Source organism: Drosophila mauritiana, unplaced genomic scaffold, assembly GCF_004382145.1.
Source record: "Drosophila mauritiana strain mau12 unplaced genomic scaffold, ASM438214v1 Y_41, whole genome shotgun sequence".
NCBI classification, from domain to species: Eukaryota; Metazoa; Arthropoda; class Insecta; order Diptera; family Drosophilidae; genus Drosophila; species Drosophila mauritiana.
The window spans coordinates 94,551-116,046 of record NW_022881586.1 but is presented as its reverse complement, the minus strand read 5'-3'; the positions used below and the strand labels follow the sequence as shown (position 1 = coordinate 116,046).

At 44.4% G+C, this 21,496-nt stretch overlaps 4 protein-coding genes and 3 pseudogenes across 4 annotated transcripts; 5 read left to right on the top strand and 2 right to left on the bottom strand.

Annotated features, from left to right (window-relative positions):
* Positions 1–4,206: 4,206 nt before the first annotated feature.
* Positions 4,207–4,779, top strand: LOC117150179 (stellate orphon protein at 12D-like; the record flags this gene model as incomplete). The annotated part of the gene is made up of 2 exons (XM_033316970.1): positions 4,207–4,697; positions 4,758–4,779. Coding segments are annotated over 2 exons (495 nt in total), but the record flags the coding sequence as incomplete, so codon positions are not given.
* A 3,019-nt stretch (positions 4,780–7,798) lies between these two features.
* Positions 7,799–10,321, top strand: LOC117150186 (annotated as a pseudogene).
* On the top strand, positions 10,201–11,635 carry LOC117150191 (annotated as a pseudogene).
* A 1,390-nt stretch (positions 11,636–13,025) lies between these two features.
* LOC117150187 lies at positions 13,026–15,322 on the top strand (annotated as a pseudogene).
* A 2,958-nt stretch (positions 15,323–18,280) lies between these two features.
* On the top strand, positions 18,281–18,850 carry LOC117150176 (stellate orphon protein at 12D-like; the record flags this gene model as incomplete). The annotated part of the gene is made up of 1 exon (XM_033316966.1): positions 18,281–18,850. A coding segment is annotated over one exon (495 nt), but the record flags the coding sequence as incomplete, so codon positions are not given.
* A 1,727-nt stretch (positions 18,851–20,577) lies between these two features.
* LOC117150177 (stellate orphon protein at 12D-like) lies at positions 20,578–20,980 on the bottom strand. Its single transcript, XM_033316967.1, has 2 exons — positions 20,670–20,980; positions 20,578–20,612 (listed from the first exon to the last, which is right to left on the bottom strand). The coding sequence occupies exon 1, from the start codon at positions 20,959–20,961 to the stop codon at positions 20,728–20,730; it is 234 nt and encodes a 77-aa protein (XP_033172858.1). The 5' UTR covers positions 20,962–20,980; the 3' UTR covers positions 20,578–20,612; positions 20,670–20,727.
* Positions 20,981–21,171: 191 nt separating this feature from the next.
* Positions 21,172–21,496, bottom strand: LOC117150178 (stellate orphon protein at 12D-like; the record flags this gene model as incomplete). Its single annotated transcript, XM_033316968.1, has 1 exon — positions 21,172–21,496. A coding segment is annotated over one exon (324 nt), but the record flags the coding sequence as incomplete, so codon positions are not given.

Genomic DNA, 21,496 nt, shown 5'->3' with positions numbered 1-21,496 from the left:
CTAATGAGTGGCGGCTCGGCAGAATTGAGTCTGTTTTCCCAGGAGCCGACGGCAACGTCCGTGTAGTAAATATCCGTACTGCACGTGGAGTTGTTAAACGTCCAGTGGCAAAAGTGGTGCTTTTGCCGACGGAGTCTTCCGAATCTCCACAATAATAGGCGCTCCTCTCGTCCTTAGTTGTAGTTCACTAGCACTAATCATCCATTATTTTTCATTTCGTTTCTCCTTTCGACATTCGACTACGCGCAGGATGGCCCCTCGTCAACAAAACGCACGCAGTGCTCGTGCCGTGGAGAGCAGACGTACCCGAGGTATTCATGCCGCGGTATCCATCCTCTTCGGAAGTGCGCGAGGTTCCTAAAGCTCAGCGCTGAAAAGCGTTTGCGAGCAGTCCTCATTAACAAATACTGCGCCAATTGCCTCGCTCACGAGCATTCCACGGGAGACTGCCGAAGCGGTGATCGTTGCAAGAAGTGCGACCGATCCCACCACACGCTGCTCCACATGCACCAGCAGGTTAGCTCGTTGTCGCGGTCGCAAGCGCGCTCGCGTCTCCAACCGGTGCCAACCCGGCAAGCAGCTTCGGCCTCGTCCCAACGTTCCCGCCGGCACAATCCGCCAACTCAGCGAAGGAGTTCACCGCCACGACGCCCGGAATCGACGACGCCAGGCCCATCGCTCTCGTCGCTGCTGCAACGCCACAGCGTGAACATCCTTCCCACAGCGCTGGTCAAGTTGGAGACCGGGACGAAGACCTTTGAGACCGCAGCACTTATCGATCCGTGCAGCCCCATGAGCTGCATCGTCGCTTCGTTGGCGTCAGCCTTTAAGCTTCCGATGACCAATGTTGGCGACGAGAAGGTCTGCACGACGACGATTCGCTCCAGGATCGACGCGAACACGAAGCTGGAGGTCGTGCTCAAGATCGAGCCCAGGGTGCGGATCCGCACACCTGTCCGGGCATTGAGCGACACGGTAGTGTCCAAGTTCCGGGACATCATGCTGGCTGATGACCAGTTCCATCGGCCTGCTACCGCCTCCATGGTCTTAGGAGCAGATATTTATCCTAAGGTTATCCAATCCGGATTCCTGACCTTCGACGAGGGAATGCCGGTCGCTCAAAAGACCGTGTTTGGGTGGATCGTGTCCGGTGCCTGCAGCCTGCCGTAGGCTGGCTTTGTTGCAACCCCAGTGATTGCAAGGGGGGCGGAATGTTCAAGTTACGGGGTTTGGACTGTCACCCGCTCTCCGCTCCCTATTACGCTCTCCACTCCCTCTTACGCTCTCCCGCTCTTCACCACAGAGTCTCCGAGGAGTCTCCGCTGCGCTTGGGAGAACCCAACTCATTAGAATAAGCTTTAGTGTAAAAAACTAACCACGAGCAATAAAGATACGCCCGGTCGCGCCCGCGCATTTACAAAAGTCAAGTGTTCGCTTTTCTCCGAGTGTTCTATTTTCAGCAAACTATGAATTTTCCAGAACCAGCAATCCCCAGCATCCCAACAGTACCTTCAAGAAGGGAAAAAAGAGGATTGGTGAACGGCCTTGGCAGCTTAATAAAAGTTGTAACAGGAAATATGGACGCTAAAGACGCCCAACAAATAAATGATAAGTTTAACGTTGTTAGGGAAAACGAAGATCAAATTACACAAAAAATTAACCAACAAAGTATACTTAACCAAGAAATTACCTTAAGATTCGAAAACATTACACAACACATAAACCAAGAACAAACAACTATTAACAACTTCATTAAAAATTACAAAAACAATATATATAAAACACTTAATGACGAACACAACCAAATACACTTACTCCAATACATTACTAGAATTAACTTTAATATAGATATTTTACAAAACCACATTAATAACATAGCGGAAAGCATTTTGCTAACTAAACTCAATATACTACCTAAATTCATATTATCAGAAGAAACAGAAATCGATTCCATAAACAAATTTATATCCAATCAGAACATAATAGTAGAATCCGAAGAACATTTATATTGATTGCTAGCCTTAGAAATTATATTGATAAATCATACACAATCTTCCATGTCAAAATACCTATATTTAAGACACAAATTTTCCAATTAGCACACGTGGTCCCTCTGCCACTACATCAAACTAAATTCTTAATCACACCTATCTACATTTTATATAACCAAAACGACCAAGTTACGTACTTCGAAGAAAAGTGTCCGAAAATACATACGACCTATATATGCGAAAGTGCTCGAGCACAAACCAACTTAATCGACATCAGCTGCATCAAAGGAATACTCCACGGTCAAACAGCAACATGCGACATTAAAGACATCGGGCTGCAAGAAATCATCAAGGAAGTGGAACAACGCCACATCTTCATATTCAACACCGTGAGAACCAACGTCACATCCTCTTGCCGACCTCCCTTCTTAATCAATGGGTCAGTGATACTAACATTTAACAACTGCACGGTCAATATCAATGGCCTAACATATGACGATACGTTGATGGAATTCGAACAGAAAACAGAACTCTCAATAGAGTCGTTCAAGAAGATTAATATTAACAACACGTTCGATGACATAAACCTGTATAAACTTCACCTACGGTCTCTGTCCAGCCAAGACGACCTAATTGTCATGAAAACCTCAGCAACAAACCATCTTTACACAATTTACATTTTATTTGCCTTATTGACCTTATGTGCAGCATGTATCCTGACATGTAGGAGAAGGAGCATAATTTTCGCCTCGACAGACCTCACGTTGAATTACGCTCCGGCCATTCCATCAATGTGGCCGTCACTCCATTCCAGGGGGTGAGGAGTTACCGAATCGCCTATACAGAGTATACACAAATCGGTACCACCCGCCAAGCCACCTAGGAGCAGTTCATCGCTCCACTAACTCCAACACTGTTGCAATGCTGACGCAGCAGGGGACAGGATGTCGATTGCGACAGTTCTGGTAAAAAAAAACTAGAACTGCCGCAGCAGCATTTCGGACAATGAAAACACAGCACATTCTTGTAAACATTTTAGCTTAAGTTTTTATTCGACTAATAAATTAGAGTTCAGTTCATTTTGAAACACAAACCAGAGCACTCGCTTGTTTTCTTAATTAAACTACTTGGATTAAACTACTTGGACTAAACCACTTGTATTCAAATACTTACAAGGACACACACACACTCACACACCAGCTGCAGGAGGCACTGGTAACTCGCGCTTAAATTCGCCAGTTAGGGCATTTTTAAGTTGCTCATATGTGCTCACCAACTCTGACTCCAGAGTTCGTATTTCGAATTTCGTATTCACGCGCTTCTAGCAATTTCAGACCGACTCCAACAAACTTGCGAAATTTCAAAACTTTTTATTTACAACTTTACAACTTTCTGCACGGTATTTTAAAATTATTTGTTCTATTGCTCATAGTACCCACGAGTGGCAGAGAAATAAAAGGTCCGCCCGGGCAGAGATCCGCAGTACCCGGGTAAGGCTAACTAGACCGGGCGGACGCCACTTGCCCGGACTCTCCGTCATCGACTGGACTAGTTATTACACGGGCCCCCAGCCTGGCAGACTTTCGGCACGGGTCGAATGACACCTTAGTCCGGCCCGGAGGTGTGGAAATTTTTGAGAGTTACCAGCTCCAGCCCAACTACGATTAGCTAGCACTCTTAGCAGAGACATCACCTAACTAATTTGATTGATAATGATTTTTGAATGATATAATAAAAACCATTTTCTGTAAAAAAATAATCGGTATTTTGATCCGAATTTTTTGACATGATAAAAATTCAGAATGTTATGTATAGTTGATGAAAGATCTAATATTTTGTCATTACTAGACAAAGAAAAATTTGAAAAAATATTAATAAATAAATTGTATTTTATTTAATATAACTGAGTTATAAGTTTATTAATGAATTTAATGTTAAACATTTTCCTTTGAATACTATTTATAAAATAATATAAAACGCTGTGCTTGCCGCTTTGACGAGTTTGAGATTTTTGTAAAGGCCATTCAGTACTCGGGCGATTAAGGGTTACGGCCCAACTGACACATAGATGTCATTATGGCATAGTAGGCCTTGTCATTTCGCACTGTACTTTTTATTATTTTTCATACGAGTGAACTCGTCGAGCGCGTGAGTAACTATATTTTTCCTATGGAAAAAATAGCAAATCACAGTAAAATCTTGTAGCCAGAACAACAGCAGCTGGATCAGTTGGTTCCTCGGGATCAAGGGCAACGAGTACCTCTGCCGCGTGCCCATCGACTACATTCAGGAGACGTTCAACCAGATGGGCCTGGAGTACTTCACCGAGACACTGCAAGTGATACTGAATCCGGGGTTCGACAGTTCCTTGGACTGGGTCTTCGGCGATGAGGAGAAGTGGTACGGCATGATCCACGCCCGATACATCATGTCGGAGCGAGGCGTGGATAATATGCGCCAAAAGTATGAGAGATGCGACTTCGAAGTGTGTCCAAAGCTCTCCTGTAGGCAGAAAGCCCTGCCTGAGGGCCCCAGCGACGTGTGTGGCAAGTCCAACGTGAAGATCTTCTGCCCTCGCTGTAACGACTTTTACGAGCTGCGATCCGATACACAGCTGGACGGAGCAATGTTCGGGACCAGCTTCTCTCACAACTTCTTAGCGCAGTGGCCTAACTTGAGACCCCAGCCGCCACTGGACGTCCCCCGGTAAGTAATTCGCCGAATTTAGTCCTTGTTCTTTTCTACACAAAGCGCTTTCATTTGCAGTTAATTTGGCTTCCGGTTTTTATGAGACGGCCTTGATGAAGCTCGAATCGCCCGAGTCCTCGCCCAAGAATATCGGATCCTCGGTCAACAAGTCCCAACGAATGATCTGAATGTTTAAATCCACACGAGGGAGAGCAGAAATGTTTGTCCTATATATCAGTCAGCTTGTACTCACGCCAACACAGAGACAATTCAATTTTTGCCCGATAGTCAGCTGGCGGAGAAAAAAGATACTAGCCGATAAGCCCGCCAAAAAGGCTGGCGGGAAAATTGCTAGCATATCAATCATCCGCCGTGCCCATGAGCTATCGAAGAAGCCCGCCTACGAGCCTAGCCCAAAGCTGCAAGTCAGTTGAGTTTATAAAACCGACAGAGGCGCGCGCGCAACAGTAGCAAAAAGTGAAGCCAGCAGCAACAACAACAACTTATGGACGTCTTATGAACGTGAACCAAAGTGGAGGATGGGCATCGGTGTTATCCATCTCATCGGACGATGGTAACTGCTCATCCTCGCCGCCATCAATAATAGTCTCATCGCTGGATACCACGTCATCGCTTAACTATACTTTAAAATTACCAAAACTATTTTTTCCTATTCCATAAGCTATTTCCTAAGTAACGTAATATTTAAATTTAAATTCCACACTCGAACCATGGCGCGCAAAACTGCCGCCAAGTAATTCAAAAATGACTTCCGCAAATTTAAATCTTAAATTAATACTTGTAACTAAGGCGCGCATATCTGCCGCCAAGAAATCCGAAAATGTAATATGCCACAAATTGTCACTATATATTTTTAAGCAGAAATCGGAGGACATGGAACAGCGTCATTAGACGTTAAAAATATATAAAAAAAAAAAAACAAAAGATTATGCTCGACATCTACTTCGACTTCGAAACTCCCAACTGGCGATCATCTGTTATCCTGCTGCACCAAGCTAAATCCACCCCAGCCACTTGCGTCAACTTCTCTGGAGAGCATATTAGTGCGTACAAGGCGGTTTCTGGCGGCAAGCAACATTGACATAAACAAAATACGGACAATTAAAGACGCAACAAATAACATTTATAGACGACAAGGCCCCCCTCCACGCAATAATACCCTTCGTCAGCCGTACAGCTCAGCAATCCTGGGCAGGTCAATCGGCGGAGCTCCTCCCATGACACGGCCATTCAGAAGCGAGTGAATAAATGGCGCCGGAACACAAATAAGATCCAAAAAAAAAATAGGATCGCTTCAAAAGACAAAGCAAATCTACGACCTTTATCCAAGACAAGCAACCCAGCGCAAAAACATCTGGAAAACTACCAAGACATGCTCCGAAAAGAAAGGAGTGAAAAAAAATGACCAGGAACACCACGCGAGTCGGCAATGACAGCCCTCCGACCACCAGCAGAGCCGCCAGAGTTAGCTTTAAGCCAAGAATCATTGACGAAAACACACCATCGCCAGGAAATTCCAACCCATATTTACAAAAAAGCTTCTCGACCCCACCACAAACCTAGCTAAGATAGTCGACAAGCTAAAAGAGTGACGGCCAAAATTGCTCTCTGTCCGCTCGCTTACGCTGAGAGCGTAAGAAATCTAAAAAAAAAATTTGCTTGCTTGTGTGAGTAAAAACAATAGACGTACTTGTGCTGAAAGACGATTTTCGGGCCGAAATCAATTCTGATCGAAGAAACGAATTTACATATTTGGAGTTTTGGGAATATTTTTTTTTTTTTTTTTTTTTTGGATGTATTAATTTAAAACTGTCCTTCGCGGACAATCATTAAATTTGATGACTAAACTTAACGGTAGAGAATTAATTGATTACATAAATTGTTGCGAAACTATACAATAACTGTCGATATTGTATGTATGATGTATATAATAATGTATGTATATAATTTAATTTAATTTGCGTGTCTAATCCCAGAGAGGTCCAAAGGGTGTGATCGGTGCAGCCTCCTGGTGCGTTGACTGGTGTCCAGCAGGTCTTGTGCCAGGTTGTTTGGGTGGTCTTGAAGCCTCTGCATGTACTGCCTGCTGCTTTTCTTAATCTCATCCTTCACCCAGGGGAAGCTGAGGACCTCGTGTATAGTGGCATTATCGTGGAAAGGGTGAGCGTTTGTGACTGTGCGGAGCGTTTTGTTTTCGAATGTCTGGATAATGTTGATGTTACTTTTTGTTTTTGTTTTTTTTTTTTTTGGGAATATGATGAACAAAATTAAACTATTATAATTTTAAAGTTTTTTAAATTCGTATGTTAAGATCGCCGCTCGAATTAGCTACCCTTTACATATATATATAGTGAAATATCCATAAGTCCCTAAGACTTAAGCACATGCCTACACAGCACACCCAAATACACCCTCCACTATTGCGGATGTACCTAATGGATTCCAGATAAGAATAATATGATCCTCACGACTGGGTTGAGTGGAAAATTCCCAACTCCAAATAAGTCACCCACAGGTAGACTAAACATCCGTCCCGTAATTTAAACATTCCTTGCCTAAGCCCTCACCCCATCGTCATGTTCCCACGTTCAAAGCTCGGACTCGCAATCCCGAAAACAAAAGTATTAGATTTCAATAAACAAAACTATAAGAATCTAAGAGCACTTGTATCCAAGAGAAATTCAAAGACAATTAAAGTCAGCAACTCCAAAGCTCTTTCTCTTCACTTGATCAGATCCCTTAAGTCCAAAGTCCATATCAGAAAAGCTCGATACCGAGGCTTGAACGTCAATCAAATCAGACTAATTAGAGGAGTTCAGTTTGAGACCTAATTGTAATCGGTCGGTGTTCTTCAACAAAAATAAAAAATTGTAATCATTCAGTGAAATAAAATTATATTTTTGTCACATATGAGTATTGGTATGCCTATGCTGTAGAATTTTATGTAAAACCTGGTAAAGCTGCCACATAGGTAGCAGTAACAATTAACAAAATTTACAAAAAAAAAAAAAAACTTTATATTTGATAGGAGCTGCTAGAGTTTACAAAATATAAAACAGGCCTTGTAATAAACGTCAAGTTCATATTGTGTCATTGTCAGTAGAATATTTGGAGCGTCCAAATGCCAATATACTGATTCTAGCATCATACCATACCTTTCAGGCCTTTGTAATATAGAAGTAGCCCCGTGAAAACGCATTCAACTGCATTCGCTGTCGTATTTTAATTGAATTTAAGCGGAGAGCAGCTCTCGCGTTCGTCTAGTCGCGCTTGGTCAGTCGTGAGGTGACAGTGTTGCAACTATAATGGATTATGAGCCATCCGAAAAGATCATAGGTAATTTAATTTCACTAAGTGGTACTGCGCTACACTTCCCAAACCGTTGAACTTTGTTCCTTTTCGAGAAGAGCAGCAGATTAATGCAATTTTTTTCGGCAGATCGCTACCATGTCATCCGTAAATTGGGCTGGGGCCACTTCTCTACTGTTTGGCTGTGCTGGGACTTGCAGGCAATGAGATATGTGGCAATTAAAATTCTCAAGTCGGCACCGCACTTTGCCGAGACGGACGAGATAAATATACTCAAAACGGTGCGCGAGACCGATCCACACCGTCGCAAAACCGTCCAGATGCTGGACGACTTCAAGATCACCGGCGTTAATGGCACCCATATTTGTATTGTGTTCGAGGTGCTTGGTGACAATCTCCTGGAACTCATACAGAAGTCCAACTTACGCGGTATTCCACTGGCCAACGTCAAAGCTATTACCCGCCAGGTGCTGGAGGGTCTTGACTATCTTCACACGTGCTGCCAGATCATCCACACGGACATAAAGCCCGAGAATGTCCTCCTGTGCGTGGACGAGCCTCATGTGCGCTCACGCTCCGTGGAGAATACATCTTCGGCTACGAATGGACCGCATTCGAATCCAACGTTGCCAACACCTCCTCCGCCGCCGCAAGCAAAGCACAAGGCTATACAGGATCCGGCGTTAGAGGAATGCAAAGTCAACGTAAAGATCGCCGATCTGGGCAACGCTTGTTGGGTTGATCATCACTTGACCGAGGCCATTCAAACGCGCCAATATCGATCACTAGAAGTTATTATCGGTGCGGGCTATAACACCTCGGCGGATATCTGGAGCACTGCATGCATGGTATTCGAACTGGCCACCGGTGACTATCTTTTTGAGCCACACTCCGGCGAATCGTATACCCGCAACGAGGACCATTTGGCCCACATCATCGAGCTGCTGGGTCCAATACCGCGGAACATTTTGTTAAACGGCACCTATGCGGCGAAGTCGTTTACCCGTTACTGCGAGCTACGAAATATCTCGGGCCTTAAGCCCTGGGGCCTAATGGACGTTCTTCTGGAGAAGTACGAGTGGTCGCAAATGGATGCGGCGTCATTCGCTTCGTTCCTTAAGCCCATGCTCGAGCTCGATCCGAACAAGCGTGCCACCGCTGCGGAGTGTCTGCAGCATCCGTGGCTTAGATAAGATACGATGCAACCTGGTTGTTTGCTGCGTGCCATACAGCCAGCAACAGCAGATGGAGGGGGAGCTCTAGCAGGAACCGGAACAAGAAAAGGAACAAGAGCAAGAGCAACAGCACTAAAAGGTGGATCACCGGCAGTAACAGCAGACGGAGAAGTTGGCAGGGGCTATATAGAATCTTCGGCATCGGTGGCTACTTTGGCTTTCATCTCATCAATTGCTTCCACATCGGCTGCAGCACTGAAGGCCCGACATTATTTGGTTGCACCCTTTGTACCCACAGCCTCAGCACCACCCACTCCACAACCCCACGCATCCATTTCGACAAACACGGCCCGCACATCGCCAGCTACACCTACACGTCGTCGCATCGCTCCCGAAAACGATTTACACTTGGTTGAGGACTTGGGTGTGGCACTTGCTCAAATAGAGGACCCGCAGACACCCACCAAGAACAAATCGCATGGCTTTTTCTGGCGCAAGGCACTGCGACGTGTCTTCCAGCGTCGTAAGTGACGGCGTCGCCGGCAGGACTTGCCCCGCTGGCATCGTCCCGCCCGTCGCTGTCGTCGTCGCAACCTGGCTGAGACGCATCTGCGCCTGCTGTGCCTACGGCCAGATCCACTGCGTGCAGCCCGCGTGGCCCTGCTCAGTTGCATCCGCTGCATCCGCTGGCGAGCTCTGGCAACATACGCAACAACAACTTTTACTTCAGCAACCACTAAAGCATCAGCAGCCAGCCATCCAACCAGCAGTCGCTAATCTCCGTGATCCAGTTAACTCAATTACCATTCGATTTAGTTTTACACATGCCAGCGCTTAACTTCTTTCCTGTGTTTTAGATCGACAATTAGACCATCTTTGTTGCTACATATGAAACTATAATATTGTATTACCGCCTACACGAACACTTCCCCACGAATCCTGTACATAGGCTCGACAGTTCTCGATACCATTATTCATTTTAATTAAAGCGACGCATAAGAGTGCGATGGTAGAGCATGAGCAATTGCCGCATACAAACCATATATGTGTTAGTGTACATTTACCCGAGATGCGAATCGGCAAATCTACATTTATAAGCGTACGTAGTTAAATGAAATGGAGTCGATCCATCGATGGGTGTCTCACACGCGTCATCGTCGATTCGATGGAATAGGGCAGTAGGGCAACGCGTCTGGATTTTTATAAGCATATGTATATGTACATGGATGCAGAAACTTGAGCTGAACATAACAATAATGATAACGTAGTTAATTAGTTTATCATCGGCATATACCATTTATCAAATGGCATTAGTAACTCTTAAAAACGTAACCTGAAATAGAAAAGCGAATGCTTTTCTATAACGTAACAACCACAAGTGAAAGTATCCTTAACCCCTATTCGGAACTAATAAGCGTATAAATATAATTAAAGCATCAGCCACAAAAAAATCGTATTTTTCAACATTAAATAGTAGCGCAAGCGCAAAATAATTGCAGCTTTATCAAATAGATAAATGTTCAAGACACAGGCACACCAAATTTGGCACATTATCAAGACTAGAGGCACACAAAATTTATGGGTTGGGACACGACAACTTTCGGCTTTAAGATCTTTTAAATACACCACTTTCAACTCGCTTTGTTCTACTTCGGCTCTCTCTATGCTTCTTCTATTTTCTTATATCTACTTGCGCTCACGACGCTACCCTTTGCGATGATTTTCGATCATCGCCTATCGATAACTATTGTTACATTCGGCCATCCTGATCACTGTCGTCTGACCCAGACGACCATAGATCTTGCTTTGTAGACGCGTACTTCCATAGCTTCATATTTTCTACACATGTTGCAGTTATTGTAGGGCCTTCCAAATCTTGTAGCCAGCACAACAGCAGCTGGATCAGTTGGTTCCTCGGGATCAAGGGCAACGAGTACGTCTGTGCCCATCGACTACATTCAGGAGACGTTCAACCAGATGGGCCTGGAGTACTTCACCGAGACACTGCAAGTGATACCGAATCCGGGGTTCGACAGTTCCTTGGACTGGGTCTTCGGCGATGAGGAGAAGTGGTACGGCATGATCCACGCCCGATACATCATGTCGGAGCGAGGCGTGGATAATATGCGCCAAAAGTATGAGAGAGGGGAAGTGTGTCCAAAGCTCTCCTGTAGGCAGAAAGCCCTGACTGTGGGCCCCAGCGACGTGTGTGGCAAGTCCAACGTGAAGATCTTCTGCCCTCGCTGTAACGACTTTTACGAGCTGCGATCCGATACACAGCTGGACGCAGCAATGTTCGGGACCAGCTTCTCGCACAACTTCTTAGCGCAGTGGCCGAACTTGAGACCCCAGCCGCCACTGGACGTCCCCCGGTAAGTAATTCGCCGAATTTAGTCCTTGTTCTTTTCTACACAAAGCGCTTGCATTTGCAGTCTATTTGGCTTCCGGTTTTTACGAGACGGCCTTGATGAAGCTCGAATCGCCCGAGTCCTCGCCCAAGAATATCGGATCCTCGGTCAACAAGTCCCAATGAATGACCTGAATGTTTAACTCCACACGAGGGAGAGCAGAAATGTTTGTCCTATATATCAGCCAGCTTGTACTCACGCCAACTTGAACGATAGAAGACCATGTTTCTCATGGGAGATGACACGGCCATTCAGAAGCGACTAGCTTTAAGCCAAGAATCATTGACGAAAACACACCATCGCCAGGAAATTCCAACCCATATTTACAAAAAAGCTTCGCGGACGACCCCACCACAAAACTAGCTAAGATAGTCGACAAGCTAAGAGAGTGACGGCCAAAATTGCTCTCTGTCCGCTCGCTTACGCTGTGAGCGTAAGAAATCTAAAAAAAAAATTTGCTTGCTTGTGTGAGTAAAAACAATAGACGTACTTGTGCTGAAAGACGATTTTCGGGCCGAAATCAATTCTGATCGAAAAAAACGAATTTACATATTTGGAGTTTTGGGAATATGATGAACAAAATTAAAATTAATAATTCACGCCCTGACTATTATAATTTTAAAGTTTTTTAAATTCGTATGTTAAGATCGCCGCTCGAATTAGCTACCCTTTACATATATATATAGTGAAAATACCCATAAGTCCCTAAGACTTAAGCACATGCCTACACAGCACACCCAAATACACCCTCCACTATTGCGGATGTACCTAATGGATTCCAGATAAGAATAATATGATCCTCACGACTGGGTTGAGTGGAAAATTCCCAACTCCAAATAAGTCACCCACAGGTAGACTAAACATCCGTCCCGTAATTTAAACATTCCTTGCCTAAGCCCTCACCCCATCGTCATGTTCCCACGTTCAAAGCTCGGACTCGCAATCCCGAAAACAAAAGTATTAGATTTCAATAAACAAAACTATAAGAATCTAAGAGCACTTGTATCCAAGAGAAATTCAAAGACAATTAAAGTCAGCAACTCCAAAGCTCTTTCTCTTCACTTGATCAGATCCCTTAAGTCCAAAGTCCATATCAGAAAAGCTCGATACCGAGGCTTGAACGTCAATCAAATCAGACTAATTAGAGGAGTTCAGTTTGAGACCTAATTGTAATCGGTCGGTGTTCTTCAACAAAAATAAAAAATTGTAATCATTCAGTGAAATAAAATTATATTTTTGTCACATATGAGTATTGGTATGCCTATGCTGTAGAATTTTTTGTAAAACCTGGTAAAGCTGCCACATAGGTAGCAGTAACAATTAACAAAATTTAAAAAAAAAAAAAAAACTTTATATTTGATAGGAGCTGCTAGAGTTTACAAAATATAAAACAGGCCTTGTAATAAACGTCAAGTTCATATTGTGTCATTGTCAGTAGAATATTTGGAGCGTCCAAATGCCAATATACTGATTCTAGCATCATACCATACCTTTCAGGCCTTTGTAATATAGAAGTAGCCCCGTGAAAACGCATTCAACTGCATTCGCTGTCGTATTTTAATTGAATTTAAGCGGAGAGCAGCTCTCGCGTTCGTCTAGTCGCGCTTGGTCAGTCGTGAGGTGACAGTGTTGCAACTATAATGGATTATGAGCCATCCGAAAAGATCATAGGTAATTTAATTTCACTAAGTGGTACTGCGCTACTCTTCCCAAACCGTTGAACTTTGTTCCTTTTCGAGAAGAGCAGCAGATTAATGCAATTTTTTTCGGCAGATCGCTACCATGTCATCCGTAAATTGGGCTGGGGCCACTTCTCTACTGTTTGGCTGTGCTGGGACTTGCAGGCAATGAGATATGTGGCAATTAAAATTCTCAAGTCGGCACCGCACTTTGCCGAGACGGACGAGATAAATATACTCAAAACGGTGCGCGAGACCGATCCACACCGTCGCAAAACCGTCCAGATGCTGGACGACTTCAAGATCACCGGCGTTAATGGCACCCATATTTGTATTGTGTTCGAGGTGCTTGGTGACAATCTCCTGGAACTCATACAGAAGTCCAACTTACGCGGTATTCCACTGGCCAACGTCAAAGCTATTACCCGCCAGTTGCTGGAGGGTCTTGACTATCTTCACACGTGCTGCCAGATCATCCACACGGACATAAAGCCCGAGAATGTCCTCCTGTGCGTGGACGAGCCTCATGTGCGCTCACGCTCCGTGGAGAATACATCTTCGGCTACGAATGGACCGCATTCGAATCCAACGTTGCCAACACCTCCTCCGCCGCCGCAAGCAAAGCACAAGGCTATACAGGATCCGGCGTTAGAGGAATGCAAAGTTAACGTAAAGATCGCCGATCTGGGCAACGCTTGTTGGGTTGATCATCACTTGACCGAGGCCATTCAAACGCGCCAATATCGATCACTAGAAGTTATTATCGGTGCGGGCTATAACACCTCGGCGGATATCTGGAGCACTGCATGCATGGTATTCAAACTGGCCACCGGTGACTATCTTTTTGAGCCACACTCCGGCGAATCGTATACCCGCAACGAGGACCATTTGGCCCACATCATCGAGCTGCTGGGTCCAATACCGCGGAACATTTTGTTAAACGGCACCTATGCGGCGAAGTCGTTTACCCGTTCCTGCGAGCTACGAAATATCTCGGGCCTTAAGCCCTGGGGCCTAATGGACGTTCTTCTGGAGAAGTACGAGTGGTCGCAAATGTATGCGGCGTCATTCGCTTCGTTCCTTAAGCCCATGCTCGAGCTCGATCCGAACAAGCGTGCCACCGCTGCGGAGTGTCTGCAGCATCCGTGGCTTAGATAAGATACGATGCAACCTGGTTGTTGGCTGCGTGCCATACAGCCAGCAACAGCAGATGGAGGGGGAGCTCTAGCAGGAACCGGAACAAGAAAAGGAACAAGAGCAAGAGCAACAGCACTAAAAGGTGGATCACCGGCAGTAACAGCAGACGGAGAAGTTGGCAGGGGCTATATAGAATCTTCGGCATCGGTGGCTACTTTGGCTTTCATCTCATCAATTGCTTCCACATCGGCTGCAGCACTGAAGGCCCGACATTATTTGGTTGCACCCTTTGTACCCACAGCCTCAGCACCACCCACTCCACAACCCCACGCATCCATTTCGACAAACACGGCCCGCACATCGCCAGCTACACCTACACGTCGTCGCATCGCTCCCGAAAACGATTTACACTTGGTTGAGGACTTGGGTGTGGCACTTGCTCAAATAGAGGACCCGCAGACACCCACCAAGAACAAATCGCATGGCTTTTTCTGGCGCAAGGCACTGCGACGTGTCTTCCAGCGTCGTAAGTGATGGCGTCGCCGGCAGGACTTGCCCCGCTGGCATCGTCCCGCCCGTCGCTGTCGTCGTCGCAACCTGGCTGAGACGCATCTGCGCCTGCTGTGCCTACGGCCAGATCCACTGCGTGCAGCCCGCGTGGCCCTGCTCAGTTGCATCCGCTGCATCCGCTGGCGAGCTCTGGCAACATACGCAACAACAACTTTTACTTCAGCAACCACTAAAGCATCAGCAGCCAGCCAGCCAACCAGCAGTCGCTAATCTCCGTGATCCAGTTAACTCAATTACCATTCGATTTAGTTTTACACATGCCAGCGCTTAACTTCTTTCCTGTGTTTTAGATCGACAATTAGACCATCTTTGTTGCTACATATGAAACTATAATATTGTATTACCGCCTACACGAACACTTCCCCCGAATCCTGTACATAGGCTCGACAGTTCTCGATACCATTATTCATTTTAATTAAAGCGACGCATAAGAGTGCGATGGTAGAGCATGAGCAATTGCCGCATACAAACCATATATGTGTTAGTGTACATTTACCCGAGATGCGAATCGGCAAATCTACATTTATAAGCGTACGTAGTTAAATGAAATGGAGTCGATCCATCGATGGGTGTCTCACACGCGTCATCGTCGATTCGATGGAATAGGGCAGTAGGGCAACGCGTCTGGATTTTTATAAGCATATGTATATGTACATGGATGCAGAAACTTGAGCTGAACATAACAATAATGATAACGTAGTTAATTAGTTTATCATCGGCATATACCATTTATCAAATGGCATTAGTAACTCTTAAAAACGTAACCTGAAATAGAAAAGCGAATGCTTTTCTATAACGTAACAACCACAAGTGAAAGTATCCTTAACCCCTATTCGGAACTAATAAGCGTATAAATATAATTAAAGCATCAGCCACAAAAAATCGTACTTTTCAACATTAAATAGTAGCGCAAGCGCAAAATAATTGCAGCTTTATCAAATAGATAAATGTTCAAGACACAGGCACACCAAATTTGGCACATTATCAAGACTAGAGGCACACAAAATTTATGGGTTGGGACACGACAACTTTCGGCTTTAAGATCTTTTAAATACACCACTTTCAACTCGCTTTGTTCTACTTCGGCTCTCTCTATGCTTCTTCTATTTTCTTATATCTACTTGCGCTCACGACGCTACCCTTTGCGATGATTTTCGATCATCGCCTATCGATAACTATTGTTACATTCGGCCATCCTGATCACTGTCGTCTGACCCAGACGACCATAGATCTTGCTTTGTAGACGCGTACTTCCATAGCTTCATATTTTCTACCCATGTTGCAGTTATTGTAGGGCCTTCCATCTGAGCTGCTTTCCGTACATCGTATCGGCCGTTTCTTTTTACCTTAGTTACTTCATATGGCCCGAGAAAACGGCTAGCTAGTTTTTTGCCAGTCACAAACTGATTTCGTTTAATAGCCACAAGATCTCCTTCTTTATATGTACGCTCGCCCTTGCGTTTGCGATCATAGCCGTCTTTATACTTATGCTGTGCCTGCTGAATATGTGTTTTTACCTCCTTGCGTAATTCAGCTTTCTCGGCGGTCAGCAACTTGGCCAGGTGCTCTCGCTTAGCCTGCAGACGCTTGAACTCCTCTCTGCCTTTCTGCCTTCAGGGCCTTGACCTTGCGCTCGGCCTCCTTGCTCAACGCCAGTAGTTCCTCCTTGGCGGCCTTTGCTTCCTCGGCGTCTCGCAGCGCGTCCTTGACTTGCGCTTGCAGCTTTTTCACCACGACGACTCGACTGGCAAAGTTCGATGAAGATTTGCGCACAATGCCATCCTGCAACCAGGCGTCAACTTGTTTTGTAATCGACTCGGATTCCATAGCTGAGTGACGGTTTTGTTGATGACGAAATGGTTTTGTACGATCCTCTGCTGGCTTGTACTCAGCTATCATTGACTCGATCATCGGCTTGTACTGTGGAGAAGCATCTATGTTACTACCAGTCTCAACAATATTGTACATACTTAGCTCTTTTGATTCAGCGCATTCCGGCCGCGCTGACGCATTTGTAAAGGGACATTTTGAAGATATATGACCGCTGCCTGCACATTTAAAACATTTTGTTTCTGCCTTGCAGTCTTTTCTCATGTGTTCATTAGAGTTGTAGCATTGGTTATATTTTTTCTGCCACCACTGTATTGCTTTTGCGGTTTTTCGATAACACACTTGCTCTCGTACAACTCATATTTTTCCAACAGTTGATTTGCTGCCATACAATGCAAATTTGAACTCGCTTTTAATATCCAGCCCGTCAACTATATAAGCGATAATAGACTCAACATCGACTTGCGCTGCAATTTTTTTCATTGTTAGCATGTATTCGTGCATGCTTTCGTCGCTCTTGTTCTTTCGACGCGCGCTTAAATTCGCCAATTAGGGCATTTTTAAGTTTCTCATATGTGCTCACCAACTCTGACTCCAGAGTTCGTATTTCGAATTTCGTATTCGCGCGCTTCTAAAAATTTCCGAGCGAAGCCAACAAACTTGCGAAATTTCACAACTTTTTATTTACAACTTTACAACTTTCTGCACGGTATTTTAAAATTATTTGGTCTATTGCTGTCTATTGCTAGTACCCACGAGTTGCAGAGAAATAAAAGGTCCGCCCGGGCAGAGATCCGCAGTACCCGGGTAAGGCTAACTAGACCGGGCGGACGCCACTTGCCCGGACTCTCCGTCATCGACTGGGCTAGTTATTACACGGGCCCCCAGCCTGGCAGACTTTCGGCACGGGTCGAATGACACCTTAGTCCGGCCCGGAGGTGTGGAAATTTTTGAGAGTTACCAGCCCAACTACGATTAGCTAGCACTCTTAGCAGAGACATGACCTAACTAATTTGATTGATAATGATTTTTGAATGATATAATAAAAACCATTTTCTGTAAAAAAATAATCGGTATTTTGATCAGAATTTTTTGAAATGATAAAAATTCAGAATGTTATGTATAGTTGATGAAAGATCTAATATTTTGTCATTACTAGACTAAGAAAAATTTGAAAAAATATTAATAAATAAATTGTAATTTATTTAATATAACTGAGTTATAAGTTTATTAATGAATTTAATGTTAAACATTTTCCTTTGGATACTTTTTATAAAATAATATAAAAACGCTGTGCTTGCCGCTTTGACGAGTTTGAGATTTTTGTAAAGGCCATTCAGTACTCGGCCGATTAAGGGTTACGGCCCAACTGACACATATTTTTCATACGAGTGAACTGGCAACATGTCGAGCCCGTGAGTAACTAATGGAAAAAAAAGCAAATCACAGTAAAATCTTGTAGCCAGCACAACAGCAGCTGGATCAGTTGGTTCCTCGGGATCAAGGGCAACGAGTACGTCTGCCGCGTGCCCATCGACTACATTCAGGAGACGTTCAACCAGATGGGCCTGGAGTACTTCACCGAGACACTGAAAGTGATACTGAATCCGGGGTTCGACAGTTCCTTGGACTGGGTCTTCGGCGATGAGGAGAAGTGGTACGGCATGATCCACGCCCGATACATCATGTCGGAGCGAGGCGTGGATAATATGCGCCAAAAGTATGAGAGAGGGGACTTCGAAGTGTGTCCAAAGCTCTCCTGTAGGCAGAAAGCCCTGACTGTGGGCCCCAGCGACGTGTGTGGCAAGTCCAACGTGAAGATCTTCTGCCCTCGCTGTAACGACTTTTACGAGCTGCGATCCGATACACAGCTGGACGCAGCAATGTTCGGGACCAGCTTCTCGCACAACTTCTTAGCGCAGTGGCCGAACTTGAGACCCCAGCCGCCACTGGACGTCCCCCGGTAAGTAATTCGCCGAATTTAGTCCTTGTTCTTTTCTACACAAAGCGCTTGCATTTGCAGTCTATTTGGCTTCCGGTTTTTACGAGACGGCCTTGATGAAGCTCGAATCGCCCGAGTCCTCGCCCAAGAATATCGGATCCTCGGTCAACAAGTCCCAATGAATGATCTGAATGTTTAACTCCACACGAGGGAGAGCAGAAATGTTTGTCCTATATATCAGCCAGCTTGTACTCACGCCAACTTGAACGATAGAAGACCACGTTTCTCATGGGAGATGACACGGCCATTCAGAAGCGACTAGCTTTAAGCCAAGAATCATTGACGAAAACACACCATCGCCATGCAATTCCAACCCATATTTACAAAAAAGCTTCGCGGACGACCCCACCACAAAACTAGCTAAGATAGTCGACAAGCTAAGAGAGTGACGGCCAAAATTGCTCTCTGTCCGCTCGCTTACGCTGAGAGCGTAAGAAATCTAAAAATAGATTTTGCTTGCTCGTGTGAGTAAAAACAATAGACGAGAATGTGTGTATGAATGCTTACTTGTGCTGGAAGACGATTTTCGGGTCGAAATCAATTCTGATCAAACAAACGAATTTACATATTTGGAGTTTGGGCAATATGATGAAAACAATTAAAATTAATAATTTTCGCCCTGACTATTATCATTTTAAAGTTTTTTAAATTCCTATGTTAAGATCGCCGCTCGAATTAGCTGCCCTTTAAATATTTATATTTATGACGATAATTAATTGTGTAATATATATGTACGTATGTACATTTTTAAAAATATTTCAAATGCGTATTTTACAAATATTAAAAAAAAATCAGATGGTGCCTTTAGTTTTCCAAAGTATTAAAAATTTAAGTAATCAAAATTTAGAAAATAAAAATAAATAAAAATATGAAAACAGTTTGTTGCAAGAGTCATATCTTGAGGCACGAAGTGCGGACACAAGCACTCAACAATCATTGCCTTATTAATTTTTCACACGTCGCAAGCTGAATACTCTAGTGACCAATATTCTAATATAAATTCATTTTTGAAATTTTTTTCGTGATATTATGTTTCGGCTATTACTATTTATTACTATATTATTACTATTTTAATTAAATAAGAATAACGTTAAGGCAATGCAAAATAAGAATTTTTCACATGGTGCCAATTGATCAAAAATAATATAGATTTAAAGTCTACGAACTTCTAAGGTGAAGGAAATTTTTTTTTAAATTTACAATGCATGAGCATACGTGTGCACACATACAGTTGTCTCCTATCACTGCTGCGCTATCACTGTTGTTCGCTGTAGCGCTCTTCGCTCGAAAATATTTACAATTGTATACATTGAATTTTTGAAAAAAATGAATAATTTGATTGAAAATGATTTTGGAATGATATAATAAAAACCATTTTCTGTAAAAATATAATCGGTATTTTGATCAGAATTTTTTGAAATGATAAAAATTCAGAATGTTATGTATAGTTGATGAAAGAGAGCTGTTTGCTGTAGCGCTCTCCGCTCTTTCTCTCTTGAACAAAAACTCGAGAGAGCCTGGTGCCACCTATAGAGCCGCGGCCAAAAAATCGTATGGCGTTACGCATCTTGTTATTCCAGTGTCTATGGCCAAACCAATGTATGGCCGTTACGCATCTTGTTATTCTAGTGTCTTTGGCTGGACGGACCAGCATTTAAATATTACGTTACTTAGGAAATAGCTTATGGAATAGGAAAAAATAGTTTTTGTTCCTGCCCTCCATGTAGTCGATGGGCACGCGGCAGAGGTACTCGTTGCCCTTGATCCCGAGGAACCAACTGATCCAGCTGCTGTTGTTCTGGCTACAAGATTTTACTGTGATTTGCTATTTTTTCCATAGGAAAAATCTAGTTACTCACGGGCTCGACATGTTGCCAGTTCACTCGTATGAAAAATAATAAAAAGCATCTTGTTATTTTAGTGTCTTTGGTCCGGCTGTGTATCGTTACAGCGAGGGCAGAAGATCTTCACGTTGGAGTTGACCCACACGTCGCTGGGGCCCACAGGCAGGGCTTTTCTCTCCGACATGATGTATCGGGCGTGGATCATGCCGTACCACTTCTCCTCATCGCCGACGACCCAGTCCAAGGAACTGTCGAACCCCGGATTCAGTATCACTTGCAGTACCTCGGTGAAGTACTCCAGTCTCATCTGGTTGAACGTCTCCTGAATGTAGTCGATGGGCACGCGGCAGAGGTACTCGTTGCCCTTGATCCCGAGGAACCAACTGATCCAGCTGCTGTTGTTCTGGCTACAAGATTTTACTGTAATTTGCTATTTTTTCCATAGGAAAAATCTAGTTACGGGCTCGACATGTTGCCAGTTCACTCGTATGAAAAATAATAAAAAGCATCTTGTTATTCTAGTGTCTTTGGTCCGGCTGTGTATCGTTACAGCGAGGGCAGAAGATCTTCACGTTGGACTTGACCCACACGTCGCTGGGGCCCACAGGCAGGGCTTTTCTCTCTGACATGATGAATCGGGCGTGGATCATGCCGTACCACTTCTCCTCATCGCCGACGACCCAGTCCAAGGAACTGTCGAACACCGGATTCAGTATCACTTGCAGTATGTCGGTGAAGTCCTCCAGTCCCATCTGGTTGAACGTCTCCTGAATGTAGTCGATGGGCACGCGGCAGAGGTACTCGTTGCCCTTGATCCCGAGGAACCAACTGATCCAGCTGCT

Coding starts and splice junctions, on each gene's coding strand:
- LOC117150177 (XM_033316967.1), bottom strand. CDS start 20,961: ATGAGACTGGAGTACTTCACCGAGGTACTGCAAGTGATACTGAATCCG.